The sequence below is a fragment of the Coenobita brevimanus genome, chromosome 41 (genome assembly GCF_032717465.1).
Source record: "Coenobita brevimanus isolate Jiangsu-jjx chromosome 41, ASM3271746v2, whole genome shotgun sequence".
NCBI classification, from domain to species: Eukaryota; Metazoa; Arthropoda; class Malacostraca; order Decapoda; family Coenobitidae; genus Coenobita; species Coenobita brevimanus.
The window spans coordinates 16,307,091-16,325,162 of record NC_136994.1 but is presented as its reverse complement, the minus strand read 5'-3'; the positions used below and the strand labels follow the sequence as shown (position 1 = coordinate 16,325,162).

General features: G+C 39.9%; 1 protein-coding gene across 1 annotated transcript in view; it reads right to left on the bottom strand.

Annotated features, from left to right (window-relative positions):
- LOC145397487 (uncharacterized) overlaps positions 1-18,072 on the bottom strand; it is a 34,951-nt gene that overhangs the window by 2,003 nt on the left and 14,876 nt on the right. The window contains exons 2-5 of the mRNA XM_080270543.1: positions 9,857-10,589; positions 8,853-8,983; positions 7,347-7,523; positions 5,680-5,954 (exon numbers count right to left, since the gene is read on the bottom strand). Coding sequence (XP_080126669.1) covers positions 5,763-5,954; positions 7,347-7,523; positions 8,853-8,983; positions 9,857-10,589 — 1,233 coding nt within the window. The 3' untranslated portion in view covers positions 5,680-5,762. The remainder of the gene's footprint in view (positions 1-5,679; positions 5,955-7,346; positions 7,524-8,852; positions 8,984-9,856; positions 10,590-18,072) is intronic.

The window sequence follows — 18,072 nt, the reverse complement described above, 5'->3', positions numbered from 1 at the left end:
AATATACACTTACTCACATTCAAAAGCATAATGTTAGAGTTTTGTATTTTTCTCGTATATATTACTTTAGGGATACATGTTATATATTCTTTATGCAAACATTATGTACAAGTAAATAAATAAATCAATGAGGCATCTTCTTTGCTAAAATTACATACACTGGTTTATTTTTACTCCCAATATCCACCATTTCAGAAATGGAATGAAAATGCTGGCAACCCATCTATGGTTAACATTTTTTAACCCCTTTAAGTCCAATGCCAAAATTATAATTTATTTTTGCTACTTTCATACATGTTTACTATGCTTATGAGAAATCTGGTGAATTGGAGGAGTTGAATGTAGTCTCCACTAACCTCTTCACTACTAGAAGTTTGTCCCAGGTTGAACAAGTCTCTCTCATCTTAAATGTCAGGACCAACTTGCCTAGCCCTGGGCTCCTACACTCCTCATAGGGCAACACAGGTTTAGATGATGGATGGTTGGATGAACAAGTTTGTCTGGAGATAGCAAAAATAAATTTAAAAATGCATCATGGGAATGAAGGGGTTAAGCATTGTGCCTTGATATCAGCATCACGCTGTTCATCAGGGAGATACAACAGCTTTAGTTATATGTGAACCTTCCATCTGAGTCCATGTTGAGCCAATAAACAACATTTCCAAGGGTGAGTATAGTTCTTCCATTTGGCAAGCACTGTCATCAGATATGTAGAACACTATCACCATCATCATCAATTCAATCTGTGCTCTTGATGTATCTACATCTTAATCTTACTGATACATCTTTGGAAGTGCCCCTACATCCATCAACCATCCATCATTCAATCCTACATTGCCCCATGAGGAGCGTAGGAGCCTGGGGCTAGGCAGTTGGTCCTGACATTCAAATTGAGAGTGACCAGCCCCACTCATCTCTGAGTGGCACTACATGAGCAACCAACCCCAACCACCCCCTGGATATAAACCTTCACCGGCTCAACCCAATTGGAGCGCAATAATTACCCACTAAACCACTAGGCGCCAAAATTTGGTTATATGGTTACCACCCAGTGTAGTATATGGTTTCCTGGTGCACAGGAAACCATTTGGCTTGTCACTCAGTGTAGAGCCACCCACACACTGAAGGAAGTGGAAAGAATGAAGGAAAGAAAGACAGAAGAGGGAGTGTAAAGTCACCTGTACGCAGAAGGACAAGGAAAGAATGAAGGAAAGAAGACAGAAGTGAATGGAAGGAAGGAAGGATGGAGAGGAAAGGGCAGACACCCGAGAGCAGCACTACATTGAGTGAGTGGATGGTTCATGGTTAATTTTTAATGAAGTTGCAGGGCTCCTATGAATGGAGCCCAGAGGCAACAGTGGGAAGTGAAGTGAACCTGTGTTATTCCAGCTGACATTTAGATCACCTCTTACAATTCTTGAACAGGTTAGCTACTGTGGAAACACCGTACAAATACAGTAAATCCTATTTTATTGAAGTATAAATTCCTTTCTTTTAAAGAGTTTCTCTTAGGACCCACAAAAACCCTTTTGTAGTTGCTATAAGGAAAAAAAATAGAGGTCATGATACTTCAGGCATTAACAGAAAACACTACATCTTTCCCATGCCAACAAAATCACCTCATATAAATGTTTAGCTTGTGAACAGTGTGTCTTAGTATCATAAATTAACGCTCACCTCACACCGAAGTAATTCCAACATAATGATGCATTTCTATATCAAATCACTGTTACTTACTCTATAAAAATACATTCTGACAATGCATTTGATTAACAAGTATATCCACAACAATGACCTTTGATTAAACCACACTAAAGTAGGACCTAAACTTGTGTCATTTTCTCTGGCCATCTCTTTACCCCTACCACAAGAGGGAGGGAAATCTTGGCTAGGGTTTCACTCTAAATGAGGATAATGTTGGTGATTCATGGCTCTTCTGAATGGTATGGGTAAACAGGCATATCATGAAATGTTACTTGTGATGTCTCTTGATGGTTCAAACTACTATCTTAACAGAGGACTCTACATTCAGTGTGAAACTATGGCTACAACTTCCCTTTACCTTGCACTAGGCATAGAGGATAAGTAGAAACTATGAGTCACAAGTGTACAATATACAATAGTAACTAAAATGCAATACGTTCTATTATTCATCACACTTAAGCTTACAAAATATTAAGCAGAATGATTTTATAGGGAAACTCTAACATCTGTATATACAGACCTTAACAATACCAAAGTACCAAGTAGGTAATCCAAATATCATCCATTTATTATCATCCTTAAATTTTTTTCCTAAATATGGGCGGGAAATAAGATTCCACATTTCTTTTATTCATGACCCTTAAAAAACACACACACACACACACACACACACACACACACACACACACACACACACAGAAGCCACAAAGCATAGCCAGTATCACAGAACAGACTCACATAATGCATATTCATCAATATGTTAGCCATATATAAACAAAAATTACCTAACATTCAATCTTACAGTTAAGACATATTTTCCTACTTATTCCTGAAGACAAGAACTGTACTAGATGAGTGAACCTAAGACTACTGAATACACCTGACCATGAATGTGGGTGTTAAAATGCCTGAAAAATCAATGGGGGTGGACAGAAAATACAAAATGGTTCCAGCATGCAAGCACTGATGAAACGTAATATTTTCTACAAGTGATTCATCAACCTTAGTAAGGTAAAGACAGATGCTTCACATATAATTCAGTAAAGTATGTGATGCAAAAGTTTTAACAAATACAGTAGTAAGCTATCTCTTCCTCTCTATCAAAATTCAGACATCAATTTCTGTTTTCCTCCCAAAATAAGAGATCTTTTTCTTTTCTATCAACATCATAAACAAATTCACCGAGACACAGATGGGTTCATTTCATTCTTCAATTACATAGTCTTATGTGGGACTACAAGACTAAGGAGGACAGTTCTGCATACATGGAAGAATACCAGTTTTTCCTATATGCTCAAGTTTGTTATTCCTTCAACATAAATAAAACTCCTGGACAAATAATGATCCTGCATATACATGGCTGGCCAAGAGTGAATTTACTGCATCAAATGAACAAGGTAGTGGGGAAGACAACTAAAAAAATAAACATTACAAATACATGTGAGAAAGAAAAACACTACATGTACAGTATTCAGCTCAACATAATGAACTCTAACTGATAAATCATCAAGTATTGTCAACACAGCAGTCACAACTTTCTTAATGTATTAAAACAAAGGTTTGTTAAAGAAAACAAGAGGCTGCACAATTTTGCCATTTTGAGTCAACTTACGAAAATCATCCCAAATTATAAACAGCAGATCCAAATGTTTCTGACATCATTAAATACAATTTCCAGCTAATGTCAGATGTTTTTCATTAAGGTGAGAGTTAGTCATATGAACATTTTAGTCAGTATACAAGCCTGATGCAGTTAATAGTATCACCATTTATAAATCAGGACAACTCTGGTATATTATTCCAGCTAACATTATATATTTTATTCTCCTGAATGTCAAAGAAGCCTTTATATAAAAAAAAGGGTATAGCCAACCATACCATAAACATCCTGGCCAGTTAAAGGAATCCAGACCAAATGACTAAGTTGTACAGCCTCTTCAACTTTATGTCTTAACCTCTTAAATCCAGTGTCATATTTTAAAATTTCATTCCTGCCACATACAAACTGATTTATTTAGTTCAGGAGAGACTTTCTGAAATGGAGGGGTTAAACATAGCTTTCATTAACCCCTGGATTCCTAGAGGTATGTCAAGTTGAAAAAAACTGCTTGGTGGTAGCAAGTAAAAAATAAAATATACAACATCGAACTGAAAATGTTAAGTAGTAATGATGCAGTAGCAAGTGGTGATGTATTTTATATTTCATTCTTGCTACCTCCTGATGATTTACTCAGCTCAGGACAGACTTTTAGAACAGAAGAGGTTAGATAAAGCCTTCAGTGACTTCAGCAACTCTTTCACTATATGATATCTCCCCTAAAATAAATAAAAAATGTCTGACACCAGCAGGAACAGAAATGACATATACCAACTAAAGGAATTCAAACTTCTACAAATGTGAGAAAAGAATCATACAAATATACAATAAATTAACCAAGTATCAAAGGTATCTTGCATCAGTGTGTGGTTATCAAGAAAAGTGACGATGATGATGAGGTAAATGTATAGTAGAGGAAAAATACTTTGCCAAATACAGTATTCCATCACTTCTACTTCCATCTTCCCTCTGCTGGCTAGTATTTCTATGGGAATAGGGGTTTGGTATGCTTCTCTGACCATGGATGATTCTCCGACACGATGCTTGCCAAATACAGTACAGTATTCCATCACTTCTACATCGTAATTCCCTCTGCTGGCTAGTATTTCTACACCAAAAGAGGCTTGGTATGATTCTCTGCCCAAGGATCTCCATGTATCAAGGGGAAAAGTGACAGACATCTCCCAGCTGTGAAGCAAATGCAATGGAACAGTAAAACTTATCTCCCTGACTGTACACAAATTACAGATTGGCTGTGCTGAGAGGCAAAATGAAACTGTGGAGAAAAATAACATTATGACTATAGTTTCTTTATCTTCACTTGGCCCATATTTTCATCCTTTTGCAACTCATTTCACATATTTCTGTGGCACAAAAAGAAAATGCTATGGCTCTACAGCCTTTCCACAACACTTCTTCATGACTAGCATCATTTTGTAAAATGAAATTATTGTTACAATGACATTCAAGATAGAAAGATGGCAATCTTAGGCCAAGTTAAAGTGAAATGTGTAATTGTGGTATTATTTTTTACTACAAGGTAATTGTAGAGACAGAAGAGCCAGTTACCAGTATGCCTGGAATTGACAAAAAAGGAAACATTAATTGGTATATATTTACCCAAAGCTCAGTACAGCACATCTGGGCTACATAATGCACACACATATACACCAGGAGTCATTCAGTACATCCACCTCCCACCCAGGACAAGTCAATTCCCTTCAGTACCCTGGATTTTTACAGAATTTACACAGTGCACTACGACAGGGACATCTCTTTTACTCATGTCTTGTAAAGTTATGATTCAGTGTAGTATTGACATTTGGTACTGGTGGAGTTAAATACTGTATATCAATTAACCCCTTCAATACAAGAAGCTTTTCCTAAGTTGAAAAAAAAAAATCTGGTAACAGCAACAATACACTAAAATGAACATCATCCAGATTCCATGGATTAACCAGAGCACATAAGGAACAATTCACATACACCTCAAGGCCCATGTTTTTATTGGTAATGGAGGCTCACTGGCACCTCTCCCTAACCAGCTTGCTTTTGAATAAAGATTGTTATTATCCCTTTGTATGTTAATCGTTTAGGCCTGGAGATGTCTTTTATGTATTATTCTTGCTATATTCTGATGATTTTACTCAGCGTAGGCCAGACTTTTTAAACTGGAGGGGTTAGATATAGCATTAATAAACACCTTCAGTGCAAGAAGCCTTTCCTAAGCTGAACAAAATCCCATGGGAGAACAATTCTGCACTAAAAAGGATGTCAACTGAACTCCATGGGTCAACTATGCAAAATATGCTGATATTACAATGACATGTGTAACACAGAAAACAGTACTGTATGGTATAATAGGCAAACTAAATAACTTATGATGAGGTGCTAGGAAGCCTCCTTAATTGATGACAGTATGGCTCCTAGATTTACCCTGGTTTTAAGTCCCAGCCCTTCTCTAGCCTGCCAGGTGACCTAACGTTAAAACTGCCACAGTGATGTTGTCCTGGGAGCCCAGGGAATAAGCATGTCTCACAAGACAGGAGGCACCGTGGTCCCGCTGTGAGAGTCTTGGGGCAATGAATGCCACTGCTTCCTCATTGCTCACCACATCCCACAGACCATCAGTGGCCAGGATCACAAACTGGGCCTGTGGACAGATGCTACTGATCAATACACTGCACATTAATTGCCGTTGTTGCTTTTGTTGTGACCCCCAGGCTCATCTGAAAGCGAACCTGCTGGACTACAGACTCAAGCTGCCCTTTTCCTGCAGTTCACTATACTCTTTTCAGAGGATGTGGATACAGCAAAATGGTATTCGTACAACCTGCCCAGTAATATTACTGCTACAGCATAAAGGCATCCCTCTCCAGCACCAGTTATTACCGTATATATTTGTTATAAGTAGTTTTTTATACCAGTAGAGTAGTCTTTTACTATTAAGTCCACAGTAAATAACAGAAAAGCTGCCTATTAAAGCTCTATTCCTACCTCTAAAGCTGCATTGTTAGTTTCCCTCAACTGACATTCATAGTCAAAAGCAAAGGTTGTGATATTTTGCAACATATTACAGTACTGAGTAAAACTGAGAACTGCCTAGAAATGAGACAAGGATGAGTGCTAAAATATAACATAACAGAAACTTGAAAGGAAGGAAGGAAGACAAACAAACAGACAATATCAAAGAAAAACTACTGTATAATGAAAGAAATAATCCATCCATCCATCCATCCATCATCCAATCCTACATTGCCTCGAGAGGAGCGTAGGAGCCCAGGGCTAGGCAGTTGGTCTCGACATTTAAGATGAGAGTGACCAACCTCACTCATCCCTGAGTGGCATTACATGAGCAAGTCACCCCAACCATCCCTTGGATATAAACCTTCACCAGTTCAATCCGACTGGGGTGCAATAATTGTCCACTAAACCACCAGGTGCCAAAAATTGGTTATATGGTTACCACCCAATGTATCATATGGTTTCCTGGTGCACAGGAAATCATTTGGCTTGTCACTCAGTGTAGAGCCACCCACATGCTGAAGGAAGAGGAAAGAATGAAGGAAAGAAAGACAGAAGAGGGAGTGTAAAGTCACCCGTAGGCAGAAGGACAAGGAAAGAATGAAGGATAGAAGGACAGAAGAGGATGGAAGGAAAGAAGGATGGAAAAGAGGAAAGGGCGGACACCCGAGAGCAGCAATACATTGAGTGAGTGGATGGTGAGCGCCCCCACCTACCACTAAAGAAATAATAATAATAATAATAATTTTTAAGGCCTTGTGGTTTAGTGGGAAATTTAGGCGCTCCAATCAGATTGAACCGGTGCAGGTTTATATCCAAGCAGTGCCTGGGGTTTATTGCTCAAGTAATGCCACTCAGGGATGAGTGAGGCTGGTCACTCTCATCTTAAATGTCAGCACCAACTTGCCTAGCCCCGGGCGTCTACACTCCTCGTGGGGCAGCACTGGATTTGATGATGAAAGATGATGATGATAATAATATAAACAAACCAACAACCAAGTACCTGGCTTAGCTTGTGTACCTTATGGTCGCGGAGACTGAAAGTGAGGACATCAGGCTCGGCAGTGACAAGCGGCCGAGGTTCCTTGAGAGGGTAGTCCCCAAGGGCACGGGAGGTGGCCAGGACGCCTGCCACTCGCCACACTCCAGTGAAGTTGATGAACCCTCCTGCCTCCTTGATTCGTCGACGCTCCTTCAACTGATGGTTGGAAAGCCACAAGTCATAAGAGCAATGGATACGAGTTATCTTTAAGGAGCACATGAAGTTATGTGGAGAGACAGATAGACAAATGAGGAAGTGAGGAAGCACTGTGGTGTTGATGTGCATGTGACCGAAAGTGTTAGGAGAAATATTCTGAGATGGTTTGGCCTTTGTGGCAGGATGAAGAATAAGTGACTAGCTAGAGAAGTAAATAAGAGTAAGGTGGAGGGGTCAAAGGGGAAGAGAGAACCAATGAAGAGATAGAAGGGTGGAATGGATATATATATATATATATATATATATATATATATATATATATATATATATATTATATATATATATATTATATATATATATATATATATATATTATATATATATATATTATATATATATATTATATATATATATATTATATATATATATATATATATATATATATATATATATATATATATATATATATATACAGTATATGAGAATGGGAGGTATGAGAATGAGGTACAGGGTGGAGGTACATTGTATAAGAGAGAGAACGGGGAGGGGTATGAGCTGGATAGACAGCAGCCTGATGGCAGAGGATAGGGTGATATGGAGGTGATTTGCTTGTGGCCACCAATTACAGAATTTATGTGTCTTGCTATAAACAGATTCAATTCAAGCAACTTTAAATGTGGACCAAGTGTCAACCTGCAAACCTTGATAAGTCACTCACCACCACAAGCATCATCATCATCATCCTGACCTTCTTTCCCACCAATGTATGGGGTGAGGCAGGACCCAGATACAAGTAAATAGAAAGCACGAAAGAGGGAGAACCAAACAACAACATCTTAGTAAGATGGGCCACACAATCATTCAAGCCCCATGCTCTTGACAAAATGAAATATAAAACACAGCGTCTTTTCCATGCTATGACTACCCCAAACCTACGTACGATTTTTAAAAGTATTTACAATATATTCCCTGTTGTAACATAGATCTGCTTTTGCAGGAGGACTGAGATATGGGACGACTTTGCATTCTCTGTTCCTTGTCCTTCCTGGGAAAACACACCAAAGTACATCTGGGATTTGATCTTAGGTGTGTTTGTGAATCCAGGGCAGTATTAATAAATTCACCACCGTGTGTACATGTAAATACAGTTGGCTCTCATTATAATGGACTAATAGGGGATAGCCAGGTTTGTTAAAGCCGACAGTTCGTTATCTCTGAGGGTCCCCTCCCCCCCTGAAGTGGGATTTCAAGCATACCTGCATTTGAAAATACACAAGTACAACAGAACATTCTAGTACTAAAAAATAAGGGCCCTTGTCCCTATACAGACCTGGTTTGGCTTATGGTCAAATGAGAGAGGGATGGCAGAGCCTCGGGTGTCCCCCATGACTGCTCGAGAGTCACCCACATTGGCAATCACCAACAGTTCACCTTCCAATATCCCAATCACAGCTGTCGTGCCTGGTGGTTGACACAGTAATAGGTTTACTAGTCTGTCTGGTCTTATTATATATATATATATATATATATATATATATATATATATATATATATATATATATATATATATATATATACTGTAGTTGCAGTATATAGTAAACAAATATATGTGAAAAATTTTATGCTATTTGTATGCTAAAAGTATTCATGGCTTCATAAATATGTGGCCAAACACTGGTCAGACATGTTCTATACTGTACAAAAGAGACATAAACCAACCAAGCATTATGGTAAGCCCTTATTATACCAAACTCTTTTTACCAGTAATTAACTCAACCAAACTCCTGAGGTAATCTGAACTACTCACAGATAAAGTCTAATATGCCAAGGGATATCTAGTCTCATGCTTAAAAGTTCAGCACTGACTACACCAAGCCTCCTCTTACTACTCAAATACAGTAGCGCTTTAATGTATCTCAAGTAATACAATGAATTACTTGCAACTTAGCAACCTCTGTACCAAGAAGAACATTATTTAATTTGCAGCAACAAATATATGTCACCATATATACAGTGGTTCACATACTGGACCCTCCTTGCTGCTCAGTCAACAATTTCTTGTGTGTTGATGGGACAGCTCAATCAGTGTTACCAGTACCGTATCTATCTTGCACCATTATTTACTTCCCCATAATGTACAGTTTTTCATGCTGTGCTTTCTTACATCTACTAACTGTATAGCTGATTAACATTTTGTAAGGCTGAGATGACAGTGATAATGCTAAATGTTCTGTCACCACAACATAAGAGCATATGACTACTTTGTCCGATGAGTGGCAAGGTGGTGTGCAATATATGGACCATCCTGTATATGACAATAAAAAAATAACTCACCGGACATATCGCTGTGATTCTTGCACATCTGGACAACCTGCCTGTCCACCGCCAAGATCTGATCAGTCAAGAGTCGTGTATAGTTTAGGTTTCCAAAAGAATCCATGTATCCAGTGTCTTGCGAGTCAATGCTTGGGGTGACGGTGGGGGTATCATTGTTACCACCCCCTATGGAGCTTCTGGAAACTGAATTGCGTTTTAAGAGGTTTACATTCGTGTATGTATCGTCCTTCTTGAGAGGGACGTCGTTGGTGCAAGTTTCAGAGGAGTGTGAGCTGAGGTTTTCCACGCAGCTGCCTGTTTGAGTTTTTGTCTGATCCTTCTCCTTCTCATTCTGGGATTCCTTCTTTGATCCGGAGTCCTTCTGAGATTCTTTGCTTGCCTTCTTTGTTGGTGTATCCTTTTCAGTCTTCTTGTTCTCTGGATTATCATCTTTACTGCATGTAGAATCTGTTATTGAGGCATCCTTGTCTGATTTCACTCCATCTGATCCACACTTAGTCTGGTCTTTGCTCTCCTCACTTGCCATGGTTGGCCTCTCACAAACTCCCTTGCTATTACTTCTCTTCAGGGTCACAGTGTTACCAGTCTTGCTATTACTCCTGTTCACATTGCTACCACCACCACTAGTCTTGCTCTTGCTCTCATCTGCCTTGTTCATCTGAGTGCGGAGTTGACGTATCTTCTCAATCGTGTTGCGGAACAGATTTTCTTTGACATATTCTGCTGTGAACTGAAAGAAAGGAGAGTTGATCAGACTTGAAGAATACTGTGCAACCAAATAAGATTACTTTAAGTTTGAATAAGCAGGCAAGTGTATATTTATACTATGATTACAGAACAAACCTCCAAAATATCCCAGGGTAAAATTAAGTGAGCCCATGATGTGTTCAGTTACAACAGATGGAATACATAAAATGGAATAAGAATACACAGTAATAAAATAAAAATAATTCCGTAATATGAAATGAGATAAAGCAGATAAGAAACAGGAACTTAAGTTAATGAAAAAGGTAGAACTGTTGTGAGAAGCCAGACCTTATTTGTGTATGACAAAACACAAAATCATGAGAGAAATGATAACATTGCATGACTTGTGACAAATTACCCATCAATAACTTCCTGAATCTGGAAGGCTCTCCTGCTTATTTTTACTTCTGACTGAAGAACTGATTTTACTTAGGAAGGTTCTTTTTTATTGAAGAGTTTTATTAAGGCTGTAAATAACTCCTGCAGTTCAAGAAATTTATTCCAATAATAAAATCATAAGGAAATGTCAATAATACACAGAAAGATCCACCCCTGGACTCAACAGGTTAAACTGCAGCCCGGTTCTCATCTTTCAACCAGTGCACCTTAATCTAAACCACATTATACAGCACTCCAGCAACTCCATGATGGACAATAAAAAGATGCCATCATACTACAGAGATGAAGACTTTCCAAGGCAATGGATGCTTGTATGATAATATTACAGCTACCACCAGTCTGATGTACAATACTAGAGGAGAGACAAACCCCTGGAAGGAATAGGATTAGGTAAATACAGTTAATAAAAATTTCACACACAATGGACAACTTAGCATTTTAAACTGCATTCTTATTTTACCCAGATTAGGAGACCCCTCCAGCTAAAGAAATCATGTTCCTAAACCTAGTGTACAGGCTATCCTCATCATAAACCAAAGATATGCTTCGAAATACAGCAATTTTTTCCATATAACTGGCACTGCAAACTGAGGGAAAATGGCAACTCATCCATCCCTCATCATTTCATCCTTTGTAACCTAACCCAAACAAACCTAACGTAACGTAACCAAACAAAACAATACCTAACCTACCTTAATATAATTTAACTTAATCTGACCTAACCAAAACCTATTCTAATCTAACCAGGAATGGCTTGGGGTCAGATGGGGTTGGCGGCAAGATCAATCTGCAACTTTCCCATATCACCCTCAGATATCCAACATCTTTTTTTTACACACGCACCACCGGTACCGGTATGTATATAAGTGAAGGTAACAAAATATAAATAAAAGACCCACCGCACAATGGTACATAAGTGAAAGCAGCAAGATATAAACTAAGGAAAAAAGAAGAACGTGAATATGAGACAACTGAGGGATACAAATGTGGAGTGTGTAAAATGTTGAGACACAGGCAGAGAGAGAAATACGAGGGAGTGTGTGGCAGGAGGAAGGGAGTGAGCGAGGGATGTAAAAAGGTGTCTTAATTTAGTTGGCACCTCTCTCTCTCTCTCTCGCCCTCCTCTTTTTCTATCCCTTTCCTTCCTTCTTTCATTCTTCCATTGTTTCCATTTCATCCTTCCTTCCTCCCCCTCTCTCTTTCCCATCTCCCTCTCTCTTCCTCCTCCTCTTTCTCCATACCTTCCCTCCCTCCTTCCATTCTTCCTTTGTTTCCATCTCATCCTTCCTTCCTTCTCCACTCTCTTTCCCATTACCTCCCCCCCCTCTCTCTCTCTCTCTCATACCTTCCCTCCCTCCTTCCATTCTTCCTCTGCTTTCATCTCATCCTTCCTTTCTCCTCCACTCTCTTTCCCATTACCCCTCCCCTCTCCTCTCTCTCTTGCATTACCATATAACCTCCCCCCCCCTCTCTCTCTCATACCTTCCCTCCCTCCTTCCATTCTTCCTCTGATTTCATCTCATCCTTCCTTTCTCCTCCACTCTCTTTCCCATTACCCTCTCCCCTCTCTCTCTCTCTCTCTCTTGCTTTACCATATGACCTCTGCCACACCCACAACCATCTTTCCCCCTCCTCCTCTCTCTCACTCTCCTGACAGGGAAACGTGCCAGTGCCTGTGTCACGTGTCAAGCCAGGGGTGTGTGTGTGTTTGTGCGTGTGTGCGTGCGCGTGCGTGCGCGCGTGCGTGCGTGCGTGTGCGTGTGTGTGTGTGTGTGTGTGAGAGAGAGAGAGAGAGAGAGAGAGAGAGAGAGAATATTTAGCCTCAACTAGTTTAAGAGGCTTCCCTCACCTCAACACAGATAGGCTGAGGTGTAAGGGAGGCCAAAATAGCATATCTAAAAGTAATCCCATGAATATGTTAACAGCGCTGACATTCTGATGTTACGGACTGCCAGATTTAGATTTCGCGGATTCAATTATTCGAAAATAATGTCAAACCGGGGAGGCATTGGGTTCGTTACGTTAGGATTAAACAGGAAGTGGGCTTGCTTGTGAGTTCCAGTTTTAAAATATAAACATTTCGAAAAATTTAATCCGTGAAATCTAAATCGGCAATCCGCAAAATCACAATGCCGTAAGAGGGCGCCTCCTTCACGTGATGGCACTGATATATCCTGATGGCTATACTGCCTGGTTATACAAACGTCCCTAAACTCCCTCCCTATCCCCCCAATAAAGGGTTGGTGGAATGCATAAGGGCAACTTCAGCCTGCAGTCTACTGGGTTCACGTTTCTGATGAACTTGGGGCCATAAGTATATGAAGAAACAGAAGAGGAGGAGGAGGAGGAGGAGGAGGAGGAAGAGGAGGAGGAATTACAAGTGGTCGTTCCTAAGCTGATTAAAACTCTGGAAATACTCGTAATAATAATAAAATAATAATAATAATACCATCGACCAGTACGGCGATCGTATTATACCCTGCTCTGGAGAATTCGCAACATCTCATCGTTAGTGACTTACTCTGCGCATCTCAATATCTTCACTTAAGCTGCAATGTATATCGATATTAAAACATCATAAATATCATAGAAAACGAATGTTCAGGTGTAATACGCAGACAAAATCGCTAAGAAAGAGGAGCTACGAATCCTCCCCTGCCAGTTAGGGATCGTCAACATTTACTCTGTGGGAATATCGTGTTGGTCATCTCAGAAATACACACTGCAATGGGGTTGCAACCTCTCTCTCTCTCTCTCTCTCTCTCTCTCACAGTATATTCGGGAAGTAGTAGTAGTAGTACTAGTAGTATCGGTACTACTACCACTGCTACTACCGCCACCACCAATACTACTACTACTACTACTAATAATAATAATAATAATAATATCCACGTATAAAAGTAAGTAGCCTAAATCTCCTGTATCTATTACCTATCTATCTATCTATCGTTCAATCAATCTGACTATCTGTATCATTGTCTGTATATAGATAGCTAGACAGATAAATTTATGGATACCCAGAGACACCCAACAGATAACTAGATACAATATAGGTACACAGAAATACACCCGAGATAAATACACATACACAGAAATACACCCAATAAATACAGACACAAATACACCCGAGACAAATACAGATACACAGAAATACACCCAATAAATACAGAAATACAGAAATACACCCGAGATAAATACACAGATACACAGAAAAACACCAGCAATAGGTAAAGACACGGACACAGAAAAACACCCAACATGAAAAAATAAATATACAGATACACAGAAAAACACCAACGATATGTAAATAAACATACACAGAAAAACACCAACAACAGATAAATATAGATACACAGAAATACACCCAATAAGTAAATACATAGAAAAACACCAACAATAGGTAAATATACACAGAAAAACACCAATAGATAAACATAGATACACAGAAATACACCCAATAGATAAATACACATACTCGGAAATACACCCAACCACTACCATTCCCCCCACACCACTAAGGAAGCCCCATGACCTATTATTTTGCTCTAGTTCCGTAAACACTGAAAATAAACGAAATAAAACGAAAAGGTGAAAAAAAAAAAGTGAGTTTGCGGTAAGTGCGTAAAGACTCGTAAATGCCAATTGTGTAACTTTCTCACTATAAAGTCTCTCTCTCTCTCTTATTTTAGTCGTCTTCACACGCTTTTATTCACACAGAGGTTAACGTAAGCTGTATCTACTGTAACCCCTGAAGTTCGAATTCTCCATAATTAATAATAATAATAATAATAGTAACAATAACAATGTGTGTTAGGTGGTGGCGATCATCATCCACTTGTTGTAGTGTTGCTTCCTCCTTCACCGTTATCATTCATTTTCTGCGCCTGCCCTCCTCTCTTCCTGTTTCTCCCACCTTTCCTGTCACTTTTTATTAGTCTTCTTTCCTTTTCTGGTGGTTGTACACTGAGTGACAACCCTAATGGTTTCTCGTAAGCCACGAAACCACTTACAACGCTGAGTGGTAACCATATGAACAACCCATACGTGTTCCCAACGTGCCAACAAGTAGGTTGACGGAGGGTTAGTGTCCCTCCTCGTAAATCAACTAACTCAAAGACAAACGGCCACCCCTTACGGGATTATGGTCTGGCTAAGGATAAATAAATGGATATAATAATTAATAATAATAATAATAATAATACGGCTGGAGATAGCAATACTAAGATAAAAAGGTGTCACTAAATTCCGCTTCGTCCCTTCCCTAATCCCCAAAAGGAGGATGGTGGACTACCGGACACGGGCAACTTCGGCCTGCAGTCCACCGGGTTCACTTCCAAACGAGATTAGGAATGCAACTATTACTACTACTACTACTACTACTACATTACTACACCACCACTACCACCACCACCACTACTACTACTACTACTACTACTACTGCTATTACCACTACTACAATTACCACCACTACTACTACTACTACTACTATTACCACTACTACAATTACCACCACTACTACTTCTACTACTACTGCTATTACCACTACTACAACTACAACTATTACTACTACTACTACATTACTACACCACCACTACCACCACCACCACTACTACTACTACTACTACTACTGCTATTACCACTACTACAATTACCACCACTACTACTACTACTACTACTATTACCACTACTACAATTACCACCACTACTACTTCTACTACTACTGCTATTACCACTACTACAACTACAACTATTACTACTACTACTACTACTACTACCATTTATTTTTATCATGTGTTCGGTTCACTCAAAACACCAACGAACCATGCGTAAAAATTCAAAACAAAGGCAGCAATTTTAAACTTGGCGGTCAACGAAATGTCTTCTACGTATTTCACAGGCATTGTCAAGAGCATTTTTGTGTGGATCTTTTGATCTGTGGGATGGAACCAAGAATATCGCAAGCCTGAATGAGAGAATGAATGTTTGGTTGATTTTACTGTGAACCATGATAACAGTTCTTCGACTTTTGAGTTTTTATGTTCTTATATCTGGATCCCTACCATCTTATGCATTAGCTGGAAATAGCGTCTCAAAGAAGAAAAAGATGTAAGAGAAGATGATGATGATGATCCATCCATGCACTATGCCGGGAATCGAACCCGGGACTTTCAGGTGAGAACCAGGCAGCATAGGCTACCACTACACCACGACCAGGTAAAAGTTATCTTCCACTGTCACAATCTTGTAACCAATGTCTCTCCGCCCCCACTGTGGGCATTCTGACTTGCCGTAAGTGCTTGGGACAGATTAAAAGCATCTACTTGCCCGAGTGCCAGGGGGTTAACTCATCCTCTTCATGCCCACAGTGGGGGCGGAGGGACATTGGTTACAAGACTGTGACAATGTGAAATAACTTCTACCAGGTCGTAGTGTAGTGGTATGCTGCTTGGCTCTCACCTGAGAGTCCCGGGTTCGCTTCCCAGCATAACGGTAATACAGTATATTGGATGATTTTTCCTGTGTAAAGTACAGGTTTCTCTCTTCTCTTCATGATGATGATGATGAAGAGGAAGAAGAAGATGACGAAGATTATGATGATGAAGACGAAGAAGATGATGATGATGATGATTTTGTTAACTTTCTTCGGGAGGGAAAAATTTGGCAGTGTTTTTCACAAATAATTTATGTTACCCGACATTTTATTTTCTTGTCTTTGTTAATGCTGGTGGTGTTGTCCTGGCACTTGCCCATTACTGACCACAAGCTATTTAACATGACCCTGACAGTACGCCCGGTGTGTGTGTGTGTGTGTGTGTGTGTGTGTGTGTGTGTGTGTGTGTGTGTGTGTGTGTGTGTGTGTGTGTGTGTGTGTGTGTGTGTGTGTGTGTGTGTGTGTGTGTGTGAGCGCTCGACTGGGCTCTACAAAACAAAACCGTGAACAAGATCCAAAAGAGGTTTTTAAAATGTAATTATATCTTTTTGCAACGCCTTTGATCACGAAAAAAAAAATTATCTTCTCGTATCCAAAAATGTTACGTCACAAATTTTGTAGTATCATATCTATAACGTGTTAAAGCTTAGAAACGCACTATGATAAGATTTTGTGTTAGTGGGGAGGGAGGGGAAGAGAGGGAGAGAGAGAGAGAGAGAGAGAGGGGGAGGGAGGGAGGGAGGGGTTAATGGGAAAGACAGGAAGAAGAAGGATGAGATGGAGAGAGAGAGAGAGAGAGAGAGAGAGAGAGAGAGAGAGAGAGAGAAAGAGAGAGAGAGAGAGAGAGAGAGAGAGAGAGAGGGAGGGAGGAAGGGGTTAATGGGAAAGAGAGGAGGAAGAAGGATGAGAACGAAAGAGAGAGAGAGAGAGAGAGAAAAAAAAAAAGGGGATTTCCCGCCAATTCACAGAAAGACCCACGTACAAAACAAAGTCACGAATAAACCCATTGAAGGTGACTCCATGTCTCACTGGGAAAGCTAATCTAGATAATACCAAGGGATTTTTACTGCTGATACACTAGCAAATGAGATTTAAAAAAAAAAAAAAAAAGTAACGTATTTAAAACAGTATGTAAAGGTGTTAAGACGAGAGGAGTTGAGAGGAGGAAGGATGGGACTGGAGTGTATTGGTGCTGTGATGAGGAGAGGCAGATTGAGATGGTTTCGGCATGTGGAGAGGATGGAGGATGACAACGGGGCGCGGAAAGTGATAAAGTGTGAACCATGGGGGTGGGGCTGTGAGAGGCACACCGAAAAGACCTGGGACTAGGTCGTAGAGTGTGACCTCAGGGATAAGAGATTGAATAGGGAGGCTGCCAGAGATCGTACAGCGTGGGGAGCCGCCATTAGGTGACCAAGACCGACGCATGCAAGAATGATGGAGCCTTTATAAACGATACGATAATGAGACTCATCTATATGCGCTCCTATGGACTGCTAAATGAAGCTGTTCTATTCCCCACCAATCTCCTTTCGGGGAATAGGGAGGGAACTAAGGGACGTATGCATGATGGGGCAGCTCCACCGTCCCGTCATATCGGTGCCACCATGTGAAGGCGTCCTTGTACAGCACCAAT